The 22,476-nt window shown below is 40.6% G+C and overlaps 1 protein-coding gene across 14 annotated transcripts in view; it reads left to right on the top strand.

Moving 5' to 3' along the window:
- The window catches only part of Syne1 (spectrin repeat containing nuclear envelope protein 1), a 506,592-nt gene that overhangs the window by 89,055 nt on the left and 395,061 nt on the right, over positions 1 to 22,476 (top strand). For all 14 annotated transcript variants that reach the window (XM_031352591.1, XM_031352581.1, XM_031352587.1 and 11 more), the window contains 3 exons: positions 478 to 539; positions 14,800 to 14,895; positions 20,477 to 20,560. In XM_031352591.1, coding sequence (XP_031208451.1) covers positions 478 to 539; positions 14,800 to 14,895; positions 20,477 to 20,560 — 242 coding nt within the window. The remainder of the gene's footprint in view (positions 1 to 477; positions 540 to 14,799; positions 14,896 to 20,476; positions 20,561 to 22,476) is intronic.

Raw genomic sequence — 22,476 nt, 5'->3', positions numbered from 1 at the left:
GGAGAGAGAGGGGGAGAGAGAGGGAGAGAGAGAGGGAGGGAGGGAACAGGACAGGACAGGACAGGACAGGACAGGACAGGACAGGACCTTGGAGGAAGAGTTGGAAGGAAAGCAAAGCCAAAGCACTAGGCCTGGAAAAACTGCAAGATATAGGGGTCTTATAGATTGGGAATATGGTAGTGTAGTGGTAGATCTTCCCAATCTAGGCACACAGCTTGTATTCATATTAATTGAGTTGTGTTTTAATTGCTGGGGCATACATGGAATGGAGAATCACCCCAATAGATGTGTCTAATTGTTTATAGAGAGAGAGTTGTGTTGAACCTTCAGGACAATAATTTAAGTTGAATTAGAAGTTAAAATAGTTTTATGATCTCTTCTAGAGGTGTAAAACCAACATTTGGTGACATAACTTTGTAACCTACCAGATTATCTAACCAAAAATATTTTTTATTTTTTATTTTTTTTGCCTTCTAGATGAACAAGAGATTGTACAGAAACGCACCTTCACAAAATGGATTAATTCTCATCTGGCCAAGGTAACAAAAGTGATCTAGAGTTAGAGGTTCATGTGATTGGAGCCAACAACCATATAGAGCTCTGTCTTAATGAGGCTCCCAAAGACCTCACTATAAAGGAAGGTGGAGCCACCACTACTGATCAGTGGTATTGCTATTATGGGTTGGCTAGATGCTCCTTCATTATGGTGTGTGGTTACCACCTCTGGAAGGAAATGAGTTGACAGCTGGTCAAGAGATGCTATTTTATGTAATTTGTATGAACCTTGACAAAATGATCCACTCAGTTGTTGCTTCTACAGCACTGTGTGTTGTGTCAGAGGGAAGATTCATGTTTACAAGGAGCTTTATCTGAGTAGGTCCAGCTCTGCTTCCCCTGGGGGATTTGATGGAAATGTAACCTAGGTAGCAGGATACTAAAAACATTGAAATCCTCCATGAGTGTCTACATTAGGTGGGTAGGTGACCATGAGTCTACATGTGTTACTGTCTTTGAATGCAAATGCTAACATGAAATGACTTTCAACCTTAGTGTGTCACAGTAAAGTTATTCCCCTATGCTGATTGACAAAATAAACAAAGAGACTATATATATAATTTAATATATATAATTGAATATGTACACACATACATATTCAATTGTCAGGACAATTGTCTGAATCCAGCTAATGATTTTCTCTGGAGAGTGGTGTCCGAAGTACATGAGACAATCTTCCTGGGAGATTTCTTCTGTTGTGGTTTAAGTCTCAAATATTTCTCAAAGGTCTGGTGGCTTCAATGATAAGTGTTACTGTCCCACAGTTTCAAGGATCAAAGTCAGAAGATTCAGTTTTTGTGGGCTTTTTTGTTTGTTTCTGGTTTTGTTTTCATAAAGGTCTTTCTGGCTTGCTGTCTCCTGCCTTCTTCTGGTATCCTTGCATGAATGAAAGGGAAGGAACTCTGGTCTCTCTTCTTCTTAGAAGGACCTGTGAGTGTCATCACAGAGACCCACCTTGTGACTGACCTGTGTGTGTGTGTTGTCTGTGATATGTCTGTGGGGCATGTATGTATCTGTCTGTATGTGTGGTGTGTCTGTGTATGGTATGTCTGTGGGGGTATGTGTGTATCTGCCTGAGTCTGTGTGTGTGTGTGTGTGTATGTATGTTGTCTGTGGTATGTCTGTATGTACATGAAATGACTTTCATGTGGTCTGTGTGCACATCTGGAGGTCAGAAGCTGATTTGCCCCTCCTCCATCACTCTCCCTATTATTTTTCAGACAGGACCTCTCACCAGTCCTGGAGTTCACTGGTTTAGGCTGTGTGAAAGACCTAAGCTTTATTTTATTTCTGGCTGGCCTGTGAACTCCAAGCACCCCTGTCTCTGTTTAAAGGGGTACTCGGCCATGCCTGCTAAGGATCCAACTCAGGTTCTCGTGATTATGAGGCCAGCACCTTATGCTGAGTTCCCTCTGTACCAGGAAGAGGGTTTTTAGTGGAAAATGACTAGAAATGACTTATTAAAAATCAATTCTGTTACTGACGGCAGGCATTCCATTCCACCGTGGTAAGTTTTTATCGATATTGTGTCATGAGTTATGAAGATATGCCATGTATACAAGGGTGCAATATGGCTTTTGGAGATATAATTTTACAAACCCATATATCTTAATGAAATAGAGGAAAAAAATCCTAAGAATTTTCTGTCTATAATTTTGTACCACTTTTAGAACATAGCTATAAATTATTCAAATCTTTATGTACAATTATACATTTCTTTTGTTTGCTTTGGGCTCTGTGCGTTCTGCAATTATCTGAACTATCGGAAACCATAAATGGTCAGTGTCCTGTAATATAGTCTTAAGATACACTAGCATGTGGTTGTCATGAAACTGATTGCTTCGTTCCAAGGCGAGACTCCTGTTTTCAGTGAGAAAACTGCAACTCTCCCTTTATAATAAGATAAAAATAGGTATATCACTCTATTCTCTAATCCTTCTAATTAAAGGAAGTAGATTTTGTCATTACCCAGATAGTGATTTCTTCAGAGAAGATGGTCAAGCCCAGGTTTCAGATTTGCACTTAGCTAGTTAGCATGCATTGTGAATTCTGATTTCTCATTTTAGTAGTGCTGCCTGCTGAGCACACATTACTGATAATGGAGCCTCAGCCAATTTATATTTTATTGTACTTTATTCTCCCAGCAGCCAAGTGTGCTCTTTCCATTAACTGACAGCCTAAGCCCTTGAAGCTTAGCATTAATTAATAATCTCAGCAATTCAGCAACTGAGAAAGCTGGGGGTTTATCCCATGATTCCTAAATGTGAACCTCATTGGTGAGGTTAGTTCTGGTAAGGAAACACCATAGGGGGAATGGCTTGCTAAATGGTTACTACTGAACCCCCCCAAAGCCCAAGGTCAAAGTGCTGGGGGATACAGTCTCCAAGACTGCCATCTTCCTGGTTCCTGCTGTTCTTCTGTCTTCATCGGGCAGAGAATGAGCTTTGGTCCCTCTTCCTCCCGTTCTAATGATGCTCATCAGTTTTCCCCAAGTGCTCCTCCCTCCATGATCCCATCTTCATCATCTCCCTGAACTCCACCCCCACCTGCTTCCGCATGGAAGGGTCGAGCTGTGGCACAGACGGTTAGTGCTTTAATCTTGCACTTTCTCTAGTTACCCATCCATCCGGTGTGCACTAGACATCGACTAAGACTAAGAATTATGAATAGAGTGATATGGGCCTAATAACAGGATGGACAGATAACTGCAGTCAAATGTGTACGGGGTCTAGGGACATGTGAGGGCAGTCAGTGAAGTGCGTGCCAATATGAAGACCTGAGTTCAGACCCTCACCCAGAGCCCGTGTAGAGCCTGTGTTAAAAAGCTGGTCACAGGCTGGAGAGATGGCTCAGTGGTTAAGAGCACCTACTCCTGTTCCAGAGGTTCTGAGTTCAATTCCCAGTAACTACATGGTGGCTCATAATCATCTGTAATGAGATCTGATTTCTCTCTTCTGGTATGTCTGAAGAGAGCAATGGTGTACTCATATACATAAACTCAATAGATAAATCTTAAAAAAAAAAAAAAAAGCTGGTCACACTAAATGACTGTAACGTCAGAGACAGGTGGATTCCTAGAACTCACTGGTTCAGTGAACTTCAGGTTTACCAAGAGACCTGTCTCAAGAATTAGGAAGATGGAAGTAAGTCAAGAGACTCATATCAATCTCTGGTATACACACATACCTGCATGCACCTATGTATAAATCCAAGCTAAGCATGTGCGCATATACACTCAGACATACACACACACAGCAAACACATGCTATCACCACCTCTACAACCCCCAACACACACACATACACACACACACACACACACGTTCACAGAGAAAATGAGAAATGCACTATGTTAATTCTAGATCCAGAAGTTCCAGCACTCCTCTGAGACTCAGGGAAGAATCTCCTTGCCTCTGTGTAACTATTGATGGTGAATGTCAGGGCTTGCAACACTGTAGTCTCTGCCTCTGTGCTTAGCACAGTCTATGCAACAATTTTTCTCTTCATCTGAAGATACTGGTCACACTGGATGTAAGATCCATGCTAATGAGTGCATTTTGACTTGATGAGCTCTGTAAGACCCTATTTCCAAATACAGCCACAGTCTAAGGTAGTGGGAGTTAAGGTTTTGAAGTGCATTGTAAGGAACAACTATGTCATGCATTGGGAATCTATTATGAGCATGTTTTTGGTTTTACATCAAGTTCAACTCAGTTATTTCTTTGAAGAAAGCAGTTAGAATGTCCAGGTTAAAGATGTATACTAGATGCTAGTTAAGCTAAGTGATGTTTTCACTATATGAAAATCACTTTAATGGCTGCTTTAATTTTCCCAGTTACCTTCTTGCCAACAGTACATTACCTGGAAATGCTGTCTTAATTGACACTTGCTCTACTCCCTTTCCTTGCACACACCCTTGAAGACCTATTCATGAACCAATACAAGAAGCTAACATAGGGGGTCAAGAGAATGCCCAAATATATCCTGCTCTTTGCTTGTTTTCTTAAAGCTACAGTAGCTATAAGAGGTCATGAATATGTTAAGTATCCTGTTTTGAATACTTCTGCAATGTTCGTGCAAATCAAAATATCACCTCATATACTGTAAATGCATTCAACCTTTAGCTGTTAATTAGACCTTCATAAATCTAGGGGAGTTGAATTGAAATTAGTTATTTTCTAGTATGCAATTAAGTGATTACAAAAGCCACCCATTTTGAGCTGCATCACATTCATTACCTTGAAAACTGTTAGGGAATGGATAATGAGGGTTGGGAGCTCACAAGGTTTATGGAGATTAATAAATACATTGATAAAGTTTGTCATAGTTCTTTAAAACAGTGTCATGTTCACATTTCAACAGGTACTCTGGGTTGTTATTGAATAGCTGAGATGATATTCTAGGTCCTGAAAGTGAAACCATGAACAAGACAGAAAAATAATTTCTGTCTAAAGTGTGGGTAGCTACAGGTGACTGTGGATGAGTTTTTAAAAGTAAGCCAGTACAACTTGTGGATGGATCAGCAACTGGATATGCACAATAGAGAGGTGTCAAGTACAATACTGTATACTATAGAGAGGAAATAAATAAGGGCATGTGTTGGCTCTGTGAAAAACATGTAGAAAACATTTTGTTGTGCCAAAATAAAAATCATTACTTAGCAGAGCTTTCTCTGGCACACATGAAGCTGGGAAGTAGAGGGATATTGCCTTTGGGACCTGTGTTTGATGTTGAATGAAATAATCAAGGAAGTGGAAATGGTTATGCTTTCCATTAGAGGAAATGAAATAGAATGGAAGTAGCTTCCACTTGTGCCAAAGAATGGTGGGAAATAACAGCAGGAGCCCTTCCATAAAACCACTGAGTGAGGAGCAGATGCATACAAAGTATTTGAATTACTTCACCTTGTTTGTGGAGCTATTGGGAATGCCTACTTTATTTTCAGAGTGAAGTGGCAAGATCTTATAGACAGTATGTTGATTTTAGTCACTTCTGCCCGTGGGGGATCATCATAGTCTTGATTAATCTGGGCCAAGACTAGCTTGGCACTTTGTTAAATTGTGGTGTAGTGGGCTCTTGGCTGACCCTTCCAGACTTCTGCTGGTCAACCTCTCTTCCCTTTCTGCTCTTTCTCTTTGTTCCTGTTGTTTTAGATGTTGTCCCACCCTGCAGATAACCATCAGGAAACAAGCGCTCCCTATGCTGGCTCTGGGATGGGAAACATCCCTCATGTGCTCCCATAGTTTATATCCTTACCTAAGCCATATATAAGTCACCCAGAGTAGCTTGTCTGTTTCTGAGTCTGAGGGACCATGCTCTGCACTAATGAATACACAGAATGGGACTGGAGTCATCCCTTTTCTTAGTACCTTCCAACACCCTGTGCAGAAGGCAGAACTGTCGATACATCAGGCCATGACCTTGTGCCATGCTTAGCAACCCTTGACTCTCTTTATAGTATGTGTACCACCTAAAGAAGGTGGGCATCTGTAGCATGAGTTCCCCATAGACATGTTTTAGTCCAGCTTTATTGATGTCACTAAATATCCAATAATCACTAATATTATCCACTGGATACACACTCATCATCTCAAAGTGACAGGCCATAGCATAATAAAATATTTGATCAACTTTTGGCCCATGAATAACAAAGCCCTTAGTTGATGATCAAATCAAGAATGGTAAGTGGCACCAAGATTAGACCTGGAAGTTGACAGGAGATGTATGTGTGTAAAATATATATTGGTCTTTACATTGTAAAATACTAAATTCCTAATGCTGAAACTCTATTTTATAACAGTGTGACATTTATCAATAGGGACTCTGAGATTCTATGAGATATGCAGATATTTATATTTGTTACTTTTCTGTGGCTGGAATAAGACACCAAGACTAGAAGCAACTTAAGGAGGAGAGCTTATTTTAACCCGTGGTTGCTGATGGCAGGGAGGCATGGGAGTAGGTGGCTGGAGTAGGAAGCTGAGAACTCATACCACATGTACACACAGGAAGTAGAGTAAACTGAAAGTGAGTATATTAACTCTCAAAGCCCACACCCAGTGGTGTGTGTCCTTCAGGAAACCTTCACACTCTTAAATCTCTAATCCCCCACCCCCCGAACAGCACCACTACCAGGAAGTCAAATATTCAAAATACATGGGGCTATGGGAGATATTCCTCATCTAAACCACCACAAACTTTACTAACACATTGATAGCAATCTAGAATCATGCTTGAAGCATATTTCTCTCCTTCTACTTGACAACCACTGTACACACACACACACACACGCACACACACACACATACACACACACACACACACACACACACATATATATATATATATATATATATCATTTTTTCTTGAAATTGAAGAGGGAAGGAAGGATAGATTTTGAAGATCTAAAGTATATATATGTATGTATGTATATATGTATGTATATACATATATATACACACACATACACACACACAGATATATATATATATATATATATATATATATATATATATATATATATATATATATATATATATATATATATATATATGAGAGTGGCTCCTTCTTCACAAAGTTGGTAATAGAATGACCACATAATGCAGCAATTCTGTTGCTGGGTTTATAACTAAAGAATTGAAAGCCGAGGGGCCAAGAAGCATCATTACATCCGGTTCATGGCAGGAATTTGCAACTGGCCAGAAGGTTGAAGCAACACAGTATTCACTGATAGAGGAAGAGATTTACAGAATGTGGTGGATGCTGCAATGGAATCTTACTCAATGGAAGAAAAGAGAGGGAAGTCTACCATCTCCTGCAAAGTAAAGGAACTTTGAGGACACTGTGCTAAGTGAAATAATCACAAAATGACAAATATTTCATTGTACTGCTTATGTGAGATACCAAGAGGAGTCAAAACCACTAAAAAGGAACTGGAGGTGGATGTCTGGGGCTGAGAGAACGAAAGGAAACTGCAGTTACTTAATGGGTTTAGAGTCTCAGTTTTGCAGGATGAGGACAGAGTTAGAGACTGATAGAGCACTTCTGTGGAAATATCTAATGACTGAGCTACACATTTGAGATGGTGAATCTTAGGTTATGAATATTTTAGCATAGTCATAATTTTAATAATTAAACTAGTATAAAAACACAGTCTGGATCCTCTGACCATCTATATAGTCCCATCTTATAGAAGTCACTTACTCAAATGTCACCATCTAACAGGAAGGGAGAAGCGTCACAAACATAAATTGCCACATCCAAAACAATGCTTCATGGTCAAGATATATTAGCAAGAGAACAAAATTGATTTTTAAAGATTTGCTCCAAAGGAGATGAGATTGAAAGGACTCCAGGTGTCTCAGTCTAAGAAGGAAATATGCTGACTGGGCAGGAAAGGCTTAATTCAGTGATCCTCAATCTTGCTCTGCCCCAGCCCTGCTCAGAATTCAAAAAAACAAAAGACAACAACAAAAAATATAGTTCTGGGAGTTTTCCCTGTCTTCAGTGAGAAAAGTCCGACAAACGTAGACTGTGTGCTTGATTAGAGTCTGTGAGGTGAGACTTTCCACTTTATATTTTTTCCTGTGTCAGGGCCTCAGCCATGCTATTCTGCTTTGGTCAGGTCATTGCATAGAAAACAGCATGGTTTGGGAAAACACCATATTTTTTTTCTTGAAATTAAAGAGGGAAGGAAGGGTAGGTTTTGAAGATCTAAAGTCAGTCAAGGCGGCACCTAGACTCCCATGAAAGGCTGCTAGACACTTGAGTGGCTTTTCCAGGCTGTAAATGTATGTTGTCACAGGTCATTAGTAAGATAGGGAAGCGTGTGCGCATGCCCACAAGACTCCACTTGGGAAGAGGCCAGTGATACACTTTACAGGTCTGTGACTTCCTTTTCTCTGCACTGATCTAATTTGCACTTCCTTTTTGTTGACATAGCGTGTCACCTGTCACCATAGAACAGCTTTGCAGTGTCTTATGAGTCCCCCACTCATCCTGAGAATGGCTTTGAGGACTCTATGCTCTGACTTACCCATCATTGGAGAAGGGCACAGGGTAGATAGGGTAGAGTAGCATTGCAGCTTCAGCAACAGGAGCCCTGGTGATGGATCCTTCTGTGGCTCATGAGCCAATCTGGCCTCAGCCATCATCTCTACTAACACAGAGAATGTGGAAGTGCTCAGGATGGGCTGTGGCATGGTGGTTGTTATGGGACACACTAGGATCCATGCTGATGTGTATCTATGCAGACATGGTAAATACACACGATGCCTTTATTGCTACAGTTCATTCTTTGCAAATCCAGATGGGACAGTCAGGCTATTTAAAAAAGGCATTTCTTCTAGTAGAGCAAGCTGGTTGTCACACTCATCTGTCAGTATTTTTCATAGTGATATTAATAAGTCATACTTATAGGCTCATGTACCCTGAAAATTAATGCTAACACCGTCCCGTTTCTCCAAAGCTTGATGCCTAACAAGAAGGCTGCTGTGACAAGCAGTCTGTGCTCTGGTCTCAGTTACTCAGCATATGTAATCTTGGCCAGGGACTTGGTCTTGCTGATTCAGACTCCTCCTTTGCAAATACAAAAGAAAAATGTAGAGCCCATAACAGAGTTCTGAGCATAGTTGGATGTCCAACAGTATCTTATCCAGTCTTCCATCTCTGCTGTACTCTCTTCTCTTCCTTAGTGAACATTCCAGCAGGTTTAAGTGTATAAGCATCTAAGTTGTGGATGCTAAGGCCTGGGTATCAGGCACATTCTCTCCATAGCTACCTTGTGATATTTTCTTCATGCACCAACATATTTCATTTTACATATAACTTTAAAATGTGAGAGTTCTTTGCATTTTTGTGCCATGCAAATGGTTATTTCTGATATGGTTTTTCTTCAGATTCTTCTCTTGTATCTTTCCCCTCATAAAGGAATTTCTTTTTAGGACGTAACATTGATATGATATAACAAATATGGCTATCCTATCATGAAAAACATTCCAAAGTAAAAGGTAGTTAAGAGATGGATATATACTGGTGCCTACAGACTAGAAGAATTTCAAATTATTCACACACACACACACACACACACACACACACACACACACACAAACTCACCACTCACTCCTACACTCTGACTAGCACATACACCCGACTCATACGCTTATATAAATAAAAACAAATCTTCTTAAAAGGAGCAAGACATTTGAACTCCTTGCAGTCCAAAGAAGGCAGTGGTCCTTGTTACAAAGCGTCTCAGGCTACTGTGGCTAAGCAAGGCAGACAGGTAGAAATAGAGAACCATACCCTGCCTTGCCCTCTTTGGAGAGTGCCTGCACCTCAACCACAGAGATCTCGGCATGCTCTCTGAGTTTCTAGAAATATCAGAGGGCAGGAAATCCTTTTAGGGCTACATCATAGGATGTAGACTTGAGGAAACTTCTAGAAGGAAGTATCTCATTTTTGGTGCAATGGAGAGGTTCACTTTTGAACACCTCAGACTAGGCAGAAAAATGTTCTGTTTCCAATAAATATAGATGGCTAAGACCAAAGGAGACTCTGATGAGTAAAGATTCTAAATATTCTACAAAAAAGAGACAGCTTAACATAATTATGAACATGAAAAGTGCTTGACACATTCTATTTGGTTCTTGAAAGGCAGTGGGAGCCAAACCACAGTCTTTACTCTTTGCTAAGTCAGGCTCCAATCAATTATCCTCGTTGCTGTCGGTCTTTTGGCTTACAGCCCTAGGAGCCAAGTCTGCCCAAAGAAGTCATATTGCTGCCATATCTGTACATGTAACTCCAGAGATGCTTCAGCTACAAGATTTCATGTCTGAGTGTCTCCTGAAATAATGAGTGTCCTGTGGCCATTTAAGTTATCATGCACTGTACCGAAATAATACTTGATACAAAAGGGTATTTCTTTTTAATTCTGGGGTGATTTTTGATAAATATATATATTTTATTAGTTTCACTCAAGACTTATCTTCATTCACTGAGTTATCCAAGTAAGCAGCCAGAAATATAAATGAAATGTCTGTCATGTCTGGAAGGAAGGATTCAAAAGTCATCTATGCAGGCCATTTTGTGAAGAGCAAGGTGCCCAGTTGAGTTTGACCACAACTAGGCAGGAAAGAAGAGAAAGAAAGGAAGATAGAGAGAAGGCAAGAGAGGGAAATGAAAAGGAAAAGAGGAAGAGGAGGGAGGGTGGGGAAAGAAGGAAAGAGGGAAAGAATAGGAGGGAGGAAGGTTGTTAATTGGGTTGGCCCATCATTGAAGTTAGGGAGTTACCGGTCAAGGGCAGAATGGTGTCAGCAAGAACGGGCAGAGAGGCCAGTGGCTTGAAGACCTGTCCAGCAGTTACTGTCAATGATTCCAAAGGCCAGTTTCAGGTGCACCGTGACGTACTGTGCTCCAAAGAGGCAGAGAGCTGTGTGTGTTTAGTGACAGAGTGTCTTCATGCATGTTATAATCTATACATAATATCATCCATTCATGTCACCTATCATTCACACATGTTATCACCTATACATATATCATACATAGTGTCAGGTGTTGGAGCCTCCCCTTGAGCTAGATCCCAATAGAGTCTGTTACTGGACCTCAATTCCCTCAGGCTCATCTCCACTTTTGTCCCTGCAGTTCTTTTAGACAGGAACAATTCTGGGTCAGAGATTTTGACTGTGGGATGGCAATCGCATCTGTCCACTTCATGCCCCGTCTTTTTACTAGAGATAGACTCTGCAAGTTCCTTCTCCTCACTGTTGGGCATTTCATCCAAGGTCCCTCCCTTTGAGTCCTGAGCATCTCACACCTCCCAGGTCTCTGGTACATTCTAGAGGGTACCCCCATCTCTTACCTCCTGAGGTTGCCTGTTTTCATTCTTTCTGCTAGCCCTCAGGGCTTCAGTCCTGTTCCCCCCAATACCTAATCATGTTCCCCTTTTGCGCTCCCTGTTCCCTCTCCCACCTAGCTCCCTCAGTCCCCTGCCCCAGCTATTGCTTTTTTTCTTCCTCCCTCAGGATTGAGGTATTCTCATGTGGGCCCTTCAGCTTGTTAACCTTCTTGAGTTCTATGGATTGTATCCTGGGTATTCTGTACTTTTTTGGCTAATATCCACTTATTAGTGAGTACATACCATGCATGTCCTTTTGTGTCTGAGTTACCTCACTCAGAATGATATTTTCTAGTTTCATCCATTTGCCTGCAAAACTCATGATGTCCTAGTCATGGAAGTTCTTGTAATGTTTACTAGTTTTTGTGAGTTTCCAGTATTCCTAAGGTATATTCAGGTAAAACTTAATTTATATTTTGTCACTAAAGTTATCATATATTTTAAAATTTTTCTACAAGTTGGTACTTTGTCTGTATTCCATTTATAATGGTGATAAATGGGTAATCCAATAATTTGCTTTTTAGCATGTTGGTTTTTATTTTGATGGCTTTTTTATTCTAAATAATTTATTTATGTGCTTAAGATGTAAAGTTGATATTAATTTTTGTTACATTATTAAGAAGCAGCACAAATGGTGGGATCCTCCAGGGAGTGACTGGCAATGTAAATGCGTTTGTTTTTGAGCATGCATTGCACAGCAGGAGGATAAAATGTGTTCCGCTGTTCACTTCATAAGGAAACAGAAATAGATTTAAAATTAGAACTGCAGCATTCAGGTTCCATAATTCATGCAGTCAGTGAGAGAAATATACATGCTTCCTCTTGGCAGGCGGAGAAGAAAGTGGACCTCAGAAGAACACTGTGTGTCTCAGTATCTCTAACTAGAACACAGTTTTAAAAGAAAGTCGGTTGAAAGGGAAGCATTGGGCCTTTAACAAAGTTCAATAGGAATCAGAAGACCATGGAGCTTGAACTCTGACAAAGGGGCAGAGTTTTATTTTGGGGACTCATGGTGAGCAGGTCCCTCACTCTCTAGGGACCTCTCTATGGATCTTTACTTCATCTACTGCTGACCTCTCCCAAGGTCTGCCATGAACTCCAGCCTACTTAGCATTTTTATACACTCATCAATGTTCGTAATAACATTAAAGACATTCTGGAGGAAACTGGCCTTTCCTTTCTTTGCGTAGAGGATTAGTGAGAGTTCAGCTGACTGTGCCCCACTGGGCTTATGGCTCCTGATTTAGGGTCCTCTGAGAGGAGGTGTAGTGGGGGTACTAGACTGTGAATCACAGCACAGCCTGCCTACTGCAGGAGATTCTGTGTGCTCCTATAGCCTCAGGGAAATGCTCTCAGACTCTGACGCTCCTTGAGTCCCATAAGGTGCCTTGTTCATGATGAAGCATATTGCTCCCTTCTGTCAGAAGAAAGCCTGGCCGTTTTGTCAGCAGCTGCTTTAATCTCTGTTAGTTTGCACTTTCCTCTCTTGTCTGACACTATCTTACTCTTTGTTACACACTCCCTTTCTAGGAAGGAGCTGGTATACAAATCAGAGCCTGAATATTAAATATAATGATTTTTTTTTATCTTGTGGGAAATACATTTTTTTTATACAAAATATTCCATTTACGGTTTCCCCTTTGCCTACTCCTTTCAGATTCTTCATGTTGTGATCATAAAAAGAGAGCTATAAGAATATGTTCTGGCGGGGTGTGGGAGAAGGGAGTGCCTCAGCAGGCCCATGCCAAGGCATCCCTTCCCCCTAAGGGACTAGACACACACTGGTATAGTATAGAATAGAGTTTATTCAGGGATGGGGAGGTGGGTTAAGAGGGTAGCAGAGGCAAAGAAAGGCAGAGAGAATGAGAGAGTAGAGAAGTAGGGGCCAGCCATGACCATGTGGAGAGCGGGGGTTGGGGGGGAGAGGGAAGGAATGTGGAGAGAGCTGGAACAAGGGGCAAGAGGCAAGGTAGAGAAGCAGGAGTAAGAGAAAGAGGAGGAGGGTAAGCAGCCCCTTTTATAAGGCCAGGTAGGCCAGGCTGCTGCCAGGTATCTGTGGGAGTGGAGTTTAGACAGAATACCAACACTCCACACTTCCCTACCCACTCAAATCCACACCTTTTCTTTCTTTCTTTCTCTTTCATTAGAATATAAACATAATAAACATAATAATAATAATAATAGTGATAATAGAAATAATAATAGAAGAAAACAAAATAAACAACAAAAACCAAACAAAATAAACAAATAAATCATAATAAGACAAAATAAACAGGAAGAAAAGATCTACAGAAAAAGCACAAGAAACACATTCAGACACTGAGACACACAAATTTGCACACAAGAAAGCACATAAAAATAAAATTGCAAGTAATAGTAGATAAGCAGAAGATCTTTAAGAGGGAGGAAAAGCCCAGAGAAGGCAACGTGAGAGACTCAAAAACTCTACAAACATCATTAAGTTTGTTTTGTGTTGGTCGCCCCCAGTGAGACTCTAATTTTCCCATGTGAGTAGTTTTCAGTTGCAGGTGTTTCTGGGTTAGGGATGGGAGCTTTCGTCTACTTCCCCTCACAGCACTGGGACCCCATCTCTCCCAGTGTTCCAAGGTCTCTTACACTCTGCACACTGTCTAGTGGTGGGTCTCTGTATCTGTTCTCATGTATTGCAGGAAGAAATTTCTCTGATGATGGCAGAGCAAGACCCTGATCTATGAGCATAGCAGAATGCCATTAGGATGTATTTTATTTCTATGTTCTTTTAACAGAACAGTAGTATTTTTGCCTACTTGGGTCAATGGCCTATCTTGTTTCAGGCTCTTGGACACCTGTTCACTGTCAGGCATGCATCCTGTCTCATAGTTTAAGCCTTAATTCTTATCAGGTAGCAGTTGGTTATTCCCATAACAATTTTGCCACTATTGCACCAGTATACCTAGCAAGCAGATCGCCATTGTAGATCTCAGGGTTTATAGCTGTGTTGGTGTTTACCTCTTTCTTCAGGTAGTTTGTAGATTTCTTTCCAGTCCCCTGAACACTAGTCAGTAATGGTGAAGGCTCAGGGTGAACCAGCTCTACTCTCTGCCTACAGTAATAGGATATAAGGAGGTTTTTAGATGTCTACCCTTACACTGGTCTAATTTTCTTCCAGAAACTTCCACCATGCAGCTGATAATTGCATAAGAAAATAATCAAGGTGTCTGGAGTATAGCTTAGTAGTAAAGCATATGTCTACTGTAAATATGGCATTGGTTCAATTCATAACACAAATAACAAATGGATGGGTGGATAGACAGATGGATGGATGATGAGGTATACAAAGTTCCCTCCAGTGAGTGGCATTTTGTCTTGCAGCGGAAGCCTCCCATGGTGGTGGATGACCTTTTTGAAGACATGAAAGATGGCATCAAGCTGCTTGCTCTACTGGAGGTCCTATCTGGGCAGAAACTGGTAAGGATCTCTTCTGACCATAATACCTACTGAATAGTGTCCGTCTGGAATGACTAAATTGTGTGCCTAAGGGGTAGTGCCAACAGGAGAGAAACTTCTTCCTTAGTCATTATTAATAACCTGGAAACATTGGCCTGTCTCCCAATAAGAAATAAGAGTACATTAGCCTTCTTGTTCCTGTATAAAGAAGCACTGTGACAGAAGTAAGAGGGATGGAGTTATCAGCATCCTGACATGGTGACCAATGCATCTCTAAGACTTCTGGAATGATCACCTGGATTATAAATTACAAATCACCAACTACTTCACTTTAAGTGTTTTTCATTCTTTGCTTTCTATTGTGGTGATAAAACTCTGATCAAAACCACTTAGGAAAGGAAAGAGTTAATTTGATCTTCAAACTCTCAGATCATAGTCCATCACTGAAGGGAAGTTAAGGCAAGAACTTAGGGCAGGAACCTGGAGGCAGGAGCCAAAGCAGAGGGCATGGAGGAATGTTGCTTATTGGCTGGCTTTCTACAGGTTGCTTAGCCTGCTTTGTTATACCATACAGAATCACTTGCCCAAGGTTGGCATCACCTACAGTGAGCTGGGCCCTTCCACGTCAATCATTAATCAAGAAAATGTCCTATAGACCTGCCTGCAGGCTGATCTGGTAGAGGCATTTTCTCAGTTGAGGCTCCCTCTTTCCAGATCACTCCAGCTTAGTGTCAAGTTGACAAAAGTGAACCATAACTGTGTTTGTTTCCTATTCGAAGGAACTGTTGGTTTCTCTCTGTGTATTCATATAAGCTGTCTGCTGGATGTTAAGTTTGAAAGCACTATGACACTTGCCATGTTCTTGCTGACATCCTCTATCAACAATCGCTTGGAACAAGAATAGAGTACTCAGAGAGACATTGTTACATCCCATAGAACCAACAGAGTGCAAACAGCATTACCAGAGAACAGTGAAATACATTTTCATTGCATTATTGAAACTCAAATTTGTAGTTTTTCAATATTAGAATATGTCTTTTCCATATCAGAGTAGAAGGGTAAGAAACTCAGAGATATAAAGTATTTATAAGAAAATGCTTGCTATAATTGGGAAACAGAGTTCAAGAGACATATGAAGTCTGGAGTTGACAGAGCTTCCCTTTCTTTTATAATAATCTTTCTTGATAAAACTCTGTACTTGTGAGAGAAAATAAATGTCAGTAAACATAACTTCTTGGAGGCAGAGGATGGCACAGCGAGGCCTCTGTGCATTGACCAGACTGACTTGTAACTTATGCCCAAGTGATCCTCAGGCTCAGAATCTAGGAGTGTCTGAGATGACAACACTCTGTGAATGCGATCTATCTGGTAGACAAATGTGCTAGTTTAGCCCCCACCCCCATAAGTTGACAACTGCTCACACGGATAATGCAGAGAACAGCAAAGTTCTTGAGATCTACCACACTTCAGATGAAGGTCATCCTTTTAGCAGTAAAATCCAAGCTCTGTATTTGAACTCTGAAGAATGGGCAGGAGCCATCACCTAGGCCTCCGGCCCACTCCAATCTCCTCCCAAAAGAGGGAATCTAAACCTTCCATGATGCCTTCTGTCCTTCAGTTAGTGTGAATTCTAGATGAAGGACTCTTCGTTTGTGGGGGCTCCAGACTTCATTCTAGAAAAACGAAAATGGGACAACCAATAAAAACAAGCAGAGATGGGAGGTTGACAGCAGCCACAGAGACCTAACTTTGGGTTCTGTTTCCTCCAGGATGAGAAAGATTGAAGCTAGAACAAGCAGTGTTATATTCCTTCCAGATACCCAAGGGCTTGGAATCTTCCACTTATCTCTTATATCTTTGTAACCATTGTTACAGAGATTATTGAGTTTTTATTTATTTTTATCCTGAACCTAGTAAGTGGTAAGAATTAATTGGAAAATACAAGCTGGTGAGAATTCTGTGCAAATCATTGTAGTTGTAACAGCTTGGGCAGCAGATACTTAGAGATAGGTTTTGACCACCTCAGTTCACCTTTGGTTTCTGCTTTTGGAGATGAGAGATATCTCCATGCACACCATGACAACACTGCTCTGGATTACTGCCTCAGGCTTAAGCAGAGCTGAGCAGATGATCTGTCAGTCTTCAGTGTGGGAGAATTCAGGTCACAAGCAATCACCCAAACAAAAACACCACCCCAAATCAGGATTTTTATGAGTAAAGTTCCCATAGAACCTAGCTCCAGTTGCCCTCAGCAGAAAGTTCCAGTAGCACACCTTTGGTTAGCTCTCTTCCTCCTCTGCAATCTTACTCCCAATACATTCTGCCTCCTTAGCTACCTGAGAATGCCTCCTCAATCAGTCTCACTCACCCATATGCTGTGCTGTGGGGTGAGCCCAACAGATCACAAGTGAACAGCCATATGGCCATATAAATCAGCTAAATAAACCAGACAAGCGCTAGCATAAGAGAATATCACATTGAAAGTATACTTCCCTGATTTCCAGATCCAAATCCTCCTAAATTTACCTGCGGGTTGAAAAAGCCTTCACATGAGTGTTGCAAGAGTACACCTGTCTTTCTAAATGTCAGATATAACTCTGCCATTGTATTTGACCAATTATGAGGTTTTTTTTCATGAGGAGTTAAATTCTGGGTTAAATTATCCTGGAAAAAAAAGTAGAGTACTTTTGATAAAACATTCCTCTGTGTAAGTGCCCTACTCATTCATGTATAGTTAGAATTATGGGATCACAAGGATTGTAAGCATTTTCACAGCTTCAATTGGCAGAGAAGGAAACTAGGATATAAGGAGAACCTTTCATCTGACCTTTACATTATGTATTGATAATAAGCCCGTTAAGATTCTCATGCACCTAAACTGAAGTTACACAGAGATTATAAATATGTGATTTCCGTTTTGCACATGCCTGTGCACTGTGGTCCAGCATCCCCATCCCATGGAGGTGGAGAGCATGTGCCAAGGAATAAAGGCCCTAGGCATTTTTGCAGAGCCTTTTCAAAGCAAGACTGTTAATAGAGCATTGCTTTAGGAGGATCAGCACAGCAGGGAATTCCGTCATTCTCCCAGGGTGTGGGTAACTCTGCAGGGAGCACTGCCCTGGGACTCTCAGTAGCAAGGCCCAGGCTTCTGGTTCTGGTGAGTGCTCAGGAAATGTGGCCAAATGGTTTAGCTTTCTTCCTACTGCTAATATCCCAGGGTGAGGTCTCTATATTCTAGTCCCATTTAATAACCTGCGGTGGCTCCCTTAGCTTTGGTTTTATTTAAAGAAATTATAAACATTTTAAAGTATTCTTCTTAGATTCCCTGTTTGGTTGAGTAGCAGTTGTGTGACATTTACAGAATGTGAGCATTTGCCAAGTTGGGGGTGGGGATAGTCAACAATAGGGACACCACAGGGACATAACAATGACTGTGGAGAAGTACTTTTTAATCTGTTTCCTTGACCCAGAAGTGTGGACTCCTTCCCCCCCCCTTGTTGCTTGGGAGTGACTTGGTTCTGTGAAGCAGCCCCGACAGGCTGCAAGCTGGAGTTGAGCACCTGCTGTGTGGAGGAGTCCTGACTGCTGCTCCTTAGATCATAGACTTAGCAAGTCTCATACTTATGTTAAAGGTTTACCGGATCTTCCTTTCAAGATCTCCTTCTGGTCTGGTGTTAATGGATTTTCTCTGTTTATGTTAAGATGAGTAAGTTTCGAATTCCTCTGGGTCTGGTTCCTAGAATAACTATAAATACTGAGTGAATTTCAGTAAAGCTCTCTCTCTTTTCACATCTACCTGGGGTCTGTGTCTTTCCTTGTTAACCGTTTGCCTTCCCAGGACCCAATTAACCCAGTTCGTGTATACCCACGGAAGCAAGCTTTTTGGATGACTCTTTAGCACTTTGCATTTGGGGACCCTAATAATCTACTCTGAAATGAACATGAACAGTAGATACTGGGAGGGTTTAAGCACCAACAGCCCTTCAGGTTCACTAAAGATACCTCAATTCTGCCATGTGTATTGCCTGTTGGCAAGCTAACATTTCTCAGATCTGCACTCTGAATATGACACTACCTTTTGTCTCCGGGTGAGTGAAATATGGCTGATGCTCCCAAAGAGGTTACAACCAGTACTGACAAGAGCTACTCGCTAGAGTTGGTTATTGAATGAAAATCAGATGCAAATATGAGCCGAGATAATACAACAGATGCTTAACTCTTCTTCATTGATCCAGTGTACATGTGAAGAAAAAGGCAGAAAGAAGTCATTTGTTGACTAGACATCAGATTCTATAAGGACACCCTATTTGTAGATGTACTTAGATTGTGTGCTGTTGGTATGGGGTATTCATAGTGATAAATTTAATAGAGTTGAGAATAGAAAGAGCATAGTGGAATTTTACAATATAATTTAGATGTCCATGTCAGACATGGGAGAAAGCAGGGATTTCTATTGTGCTTGCCTTAAAATAAGGACTTTTAGGACTGCCTAGACATGAATTGAATCTATCAAAAAAGGCAAGTGTTGGGCTGGATTTAAAATGTTTGCCAAGGGTGTAGGAAGACAGGAAGTAAGAATCATCTGGGTGGGATGAAAGAACATATTGTTGGTACTTAGGAATCTTGATTATCTTAAGGGATGGATTCATAATGCTTTTGCCATGGTAAAGCATAGTTAATTATATAAGCTAAACCAGTGTTCTATGCATGGAGCAGTAATGAGACAGTCATACACTGATATAAATAAGTTCCTAGGAAAGGACAATAACAACCATATCAAATATCGCCTATTAATTTTTAAAATTATAATATAAAATAATCACCCAGTGAAAGAATAAAACATGTTTTTGAAATTTCTGGTATGTTATTTAGACCTCTAGGATTACACAGAAGAGGGCTACTCTACCAGATGAGAACCTTAAGAAAAATGACCTCATCTCATCAATGCTGGTTGTCTCAGTTAACAAAACCATCTACTTCATTGAAATTCCCTTGGGTTTTCATGCTACATATAATAAACAATGCACAGAGTGAATTCCATCATATAAATATATCATTGAACAGAGTCATACAAAAAGAAAGAAAGGAAGGAAGGAAGGAAAGAAGAAAGGAAGGAAGGAAGGGAAGAAAAAAGAAAAGAAAAGAAAAGAAAAGGAGAAACAAGAAGAAAAAATTATTCTCCCAAATCTAAGTTTTACTCTTGGTTCATTTGCTCCAAATTTTTGGTCATTCAAATCAAGAAAGGTCACTACTAATGGTCAATATCCTTGTTGCTAAAGAAAAGGGTATGACTGACCAAAAGTACTTTTCATAGAAATGTCTTGCCATGGAAGAGTGACTATGCCTATAGACAGCATAAGAGTTCGTGAGGAAAACTCATGGCAGGAAGATAATCTGCTGGGCTTGAACTTTTATTGAGAACAATATATCTTGAAAGTACTGCTGGGATGACATGCCTTTACATACTTGCTTACCTCCCTGAGGTGGAGTCATGGTAGTTGCTCTTCGAGTCTCTTCAATATATATGTTAACACACCTGAGTGGAATTTGAAGCCTTTTAATGATCATACTTGTCCTCACCGCTATGGGTTTCTTTCTCCAGCCTTGTGAGCAAGGGCACCGGGTGAAGCGCATTCATGCTGTAGCTAACATTGGCACCGCACTCAAGTTCCTTGAAGGAAGGAAGGTAAGAAATGAAATGAAATGGAAACACTGAAGAGAAAGCTTGGGTTTATTGACATTCACATTGTTGTCTGTTGGGCCATAACTGCATGCTGTCTGTACTACATAGACATGTGGCAGTCGAGTAAAATAATTTAGATTTACAGAAATGTTGCAAAAAGGAGACCACAGTTCACTTCACTCAACTTCCTCCAGGTTAAAAACATATAAAATGAGCCTGGAAGTGGTGGCATATGCCTTTAATCTCAGCAGTCAGGGTGCAGAGGCAGGGAGTTCTCTAAGTTCAAGGCCAGCCTTGTCTACAGAGTGAGTTCTAGAAGCCAGAGTCATACAGAGAAACCCTGTCTCAAAAACTAAATAACAAACGAACATAAGAACATATATAATGATGGAACTACCAAACTACCATCAAAGTAAGAAAAGTTAAACTAGTGCAACATCATTAATGAAAAGCATAGACCATGGTCTATGTACTTGTCCTAGGATTCAATCCAACACCACACCGTTCATCTCATTGTCTCTCACTCTACAGTAAGTCTCCGTGCTCTCTAGTCTTTCATAACCTTTGACACATTTAATACTGCTAGTCAATCATTTTTAGGAACTCTCAGTTTGGGATTATGCATTGTGTTCTTCTGATTAGATTGTAGTTCCACACTGTTGGCAAGAATTCCAGGGAAGCAACACGACATTCTTCCCAGTACATTCTGTGGATGGATCTAGACTTCTGTTTTAATTCTCACAGTGTGGACATCCACCGCTTGATAAGTTAGTCTCCTACTCTGTTTTCTGTGGCTATCACAAAATATTTAATACTGGATGGTATGTAAAGAAGAGTAGAACATCAGTTTCTCATGGTTCTAGAAGCTGGTGCATCCAAGAGCCTGATGAGCATTCACCTTTTGGCTATATCACAATGTATTGTTGGACATTGCATTGTGAGACAGAGTAACCATGTGTCTGCCCAGGTCTATTCCTCCTGCCTTGGGAAGCCCCATGCCAACATCCTAATCTGACCCTAGTAACATATCTGAGACAGATTCAACAAATGCTCTTAATATAAATTTAAGGATTATATTTTCACATGAAAAGCCAGTGACACATTGAAATCACAGTAGATTGTATCTGAATGTTCTCATATAAGGTAGGTTGCATCTGAATGTTTTCATATGATAATGTTGCTACTTTCCAACTTAGAGTTGAGAAATAATTTTAGGGAGCTAACTGAGAATATCCTATTATTTAATTCTCAAATTTTAACTCCCACTGCCTTCAAATAGTTATTGTTCCACTTGCCCATTGGTGACTTTATGTTCATCTCATTGCATGCATACACACACACACACACACACACACACACACACATGCATGTGCTAAAAGTATTCTAAAGAGAAATGGACTACTTATCAACTTCTTATTTCTTTTGGTATTAACTTACATATTTGTTTTATTTTCTGGTTAGAGTTGATTATGCTTCTGTGATGTGTTGCTGTGTTACTTCAGCTTTGGCTGTTGAGAGTCCTTCAGCTGATATCTGCACCCTATAGATCTGGCCTCATCTCTTTTGTATCATGTGGCCACATGTGTTCTGGGTTATCAAATATTTTCCCTTCCATAGGTCTGAAATTGACTCCTTCTCCAAGGAGGTTTTCTTAGTTTTGTTTGTGACTGGTATCTATGAGCCAGATCTGTGTGCAGGATGTGTGTGTAGCTGCTGGGATGCCATTGCAACTAGACTCTTTTAGACAGATCTAGAAAATATGTGATTTTTCTAATCCATGTGTGCACACCTATGTAAATGTCTTCCTTGCTTTTCCCTTCCTCTCTCCATTACCCCCCCACACACAAACATGGGGAGAGAGAGAGAAAGAGAGAGAGGCTTTCCCTATACATGTGTGTTTATGTGTCTTTGTGTGTGTC

This window comes from Mastomys coucha, unplaced genomic scaffold (genome assembly GCF_008632895.1).
Source record: "Mastomys coucha isolate ucsf_1 unplaced genomic scaffold, UCSF_Mcou_1 pScaffold5, whole genome shotgun sequence".
Taxonomy (NCBI): Eukaryota; Metazoa; Chordata; class Mammalia; order Rodentia; family Muridae; genus Mastomys; species Mastomys coucha.
This window is presented reverse-complemented; position numbering and strand designations above follow the sequence as displayed.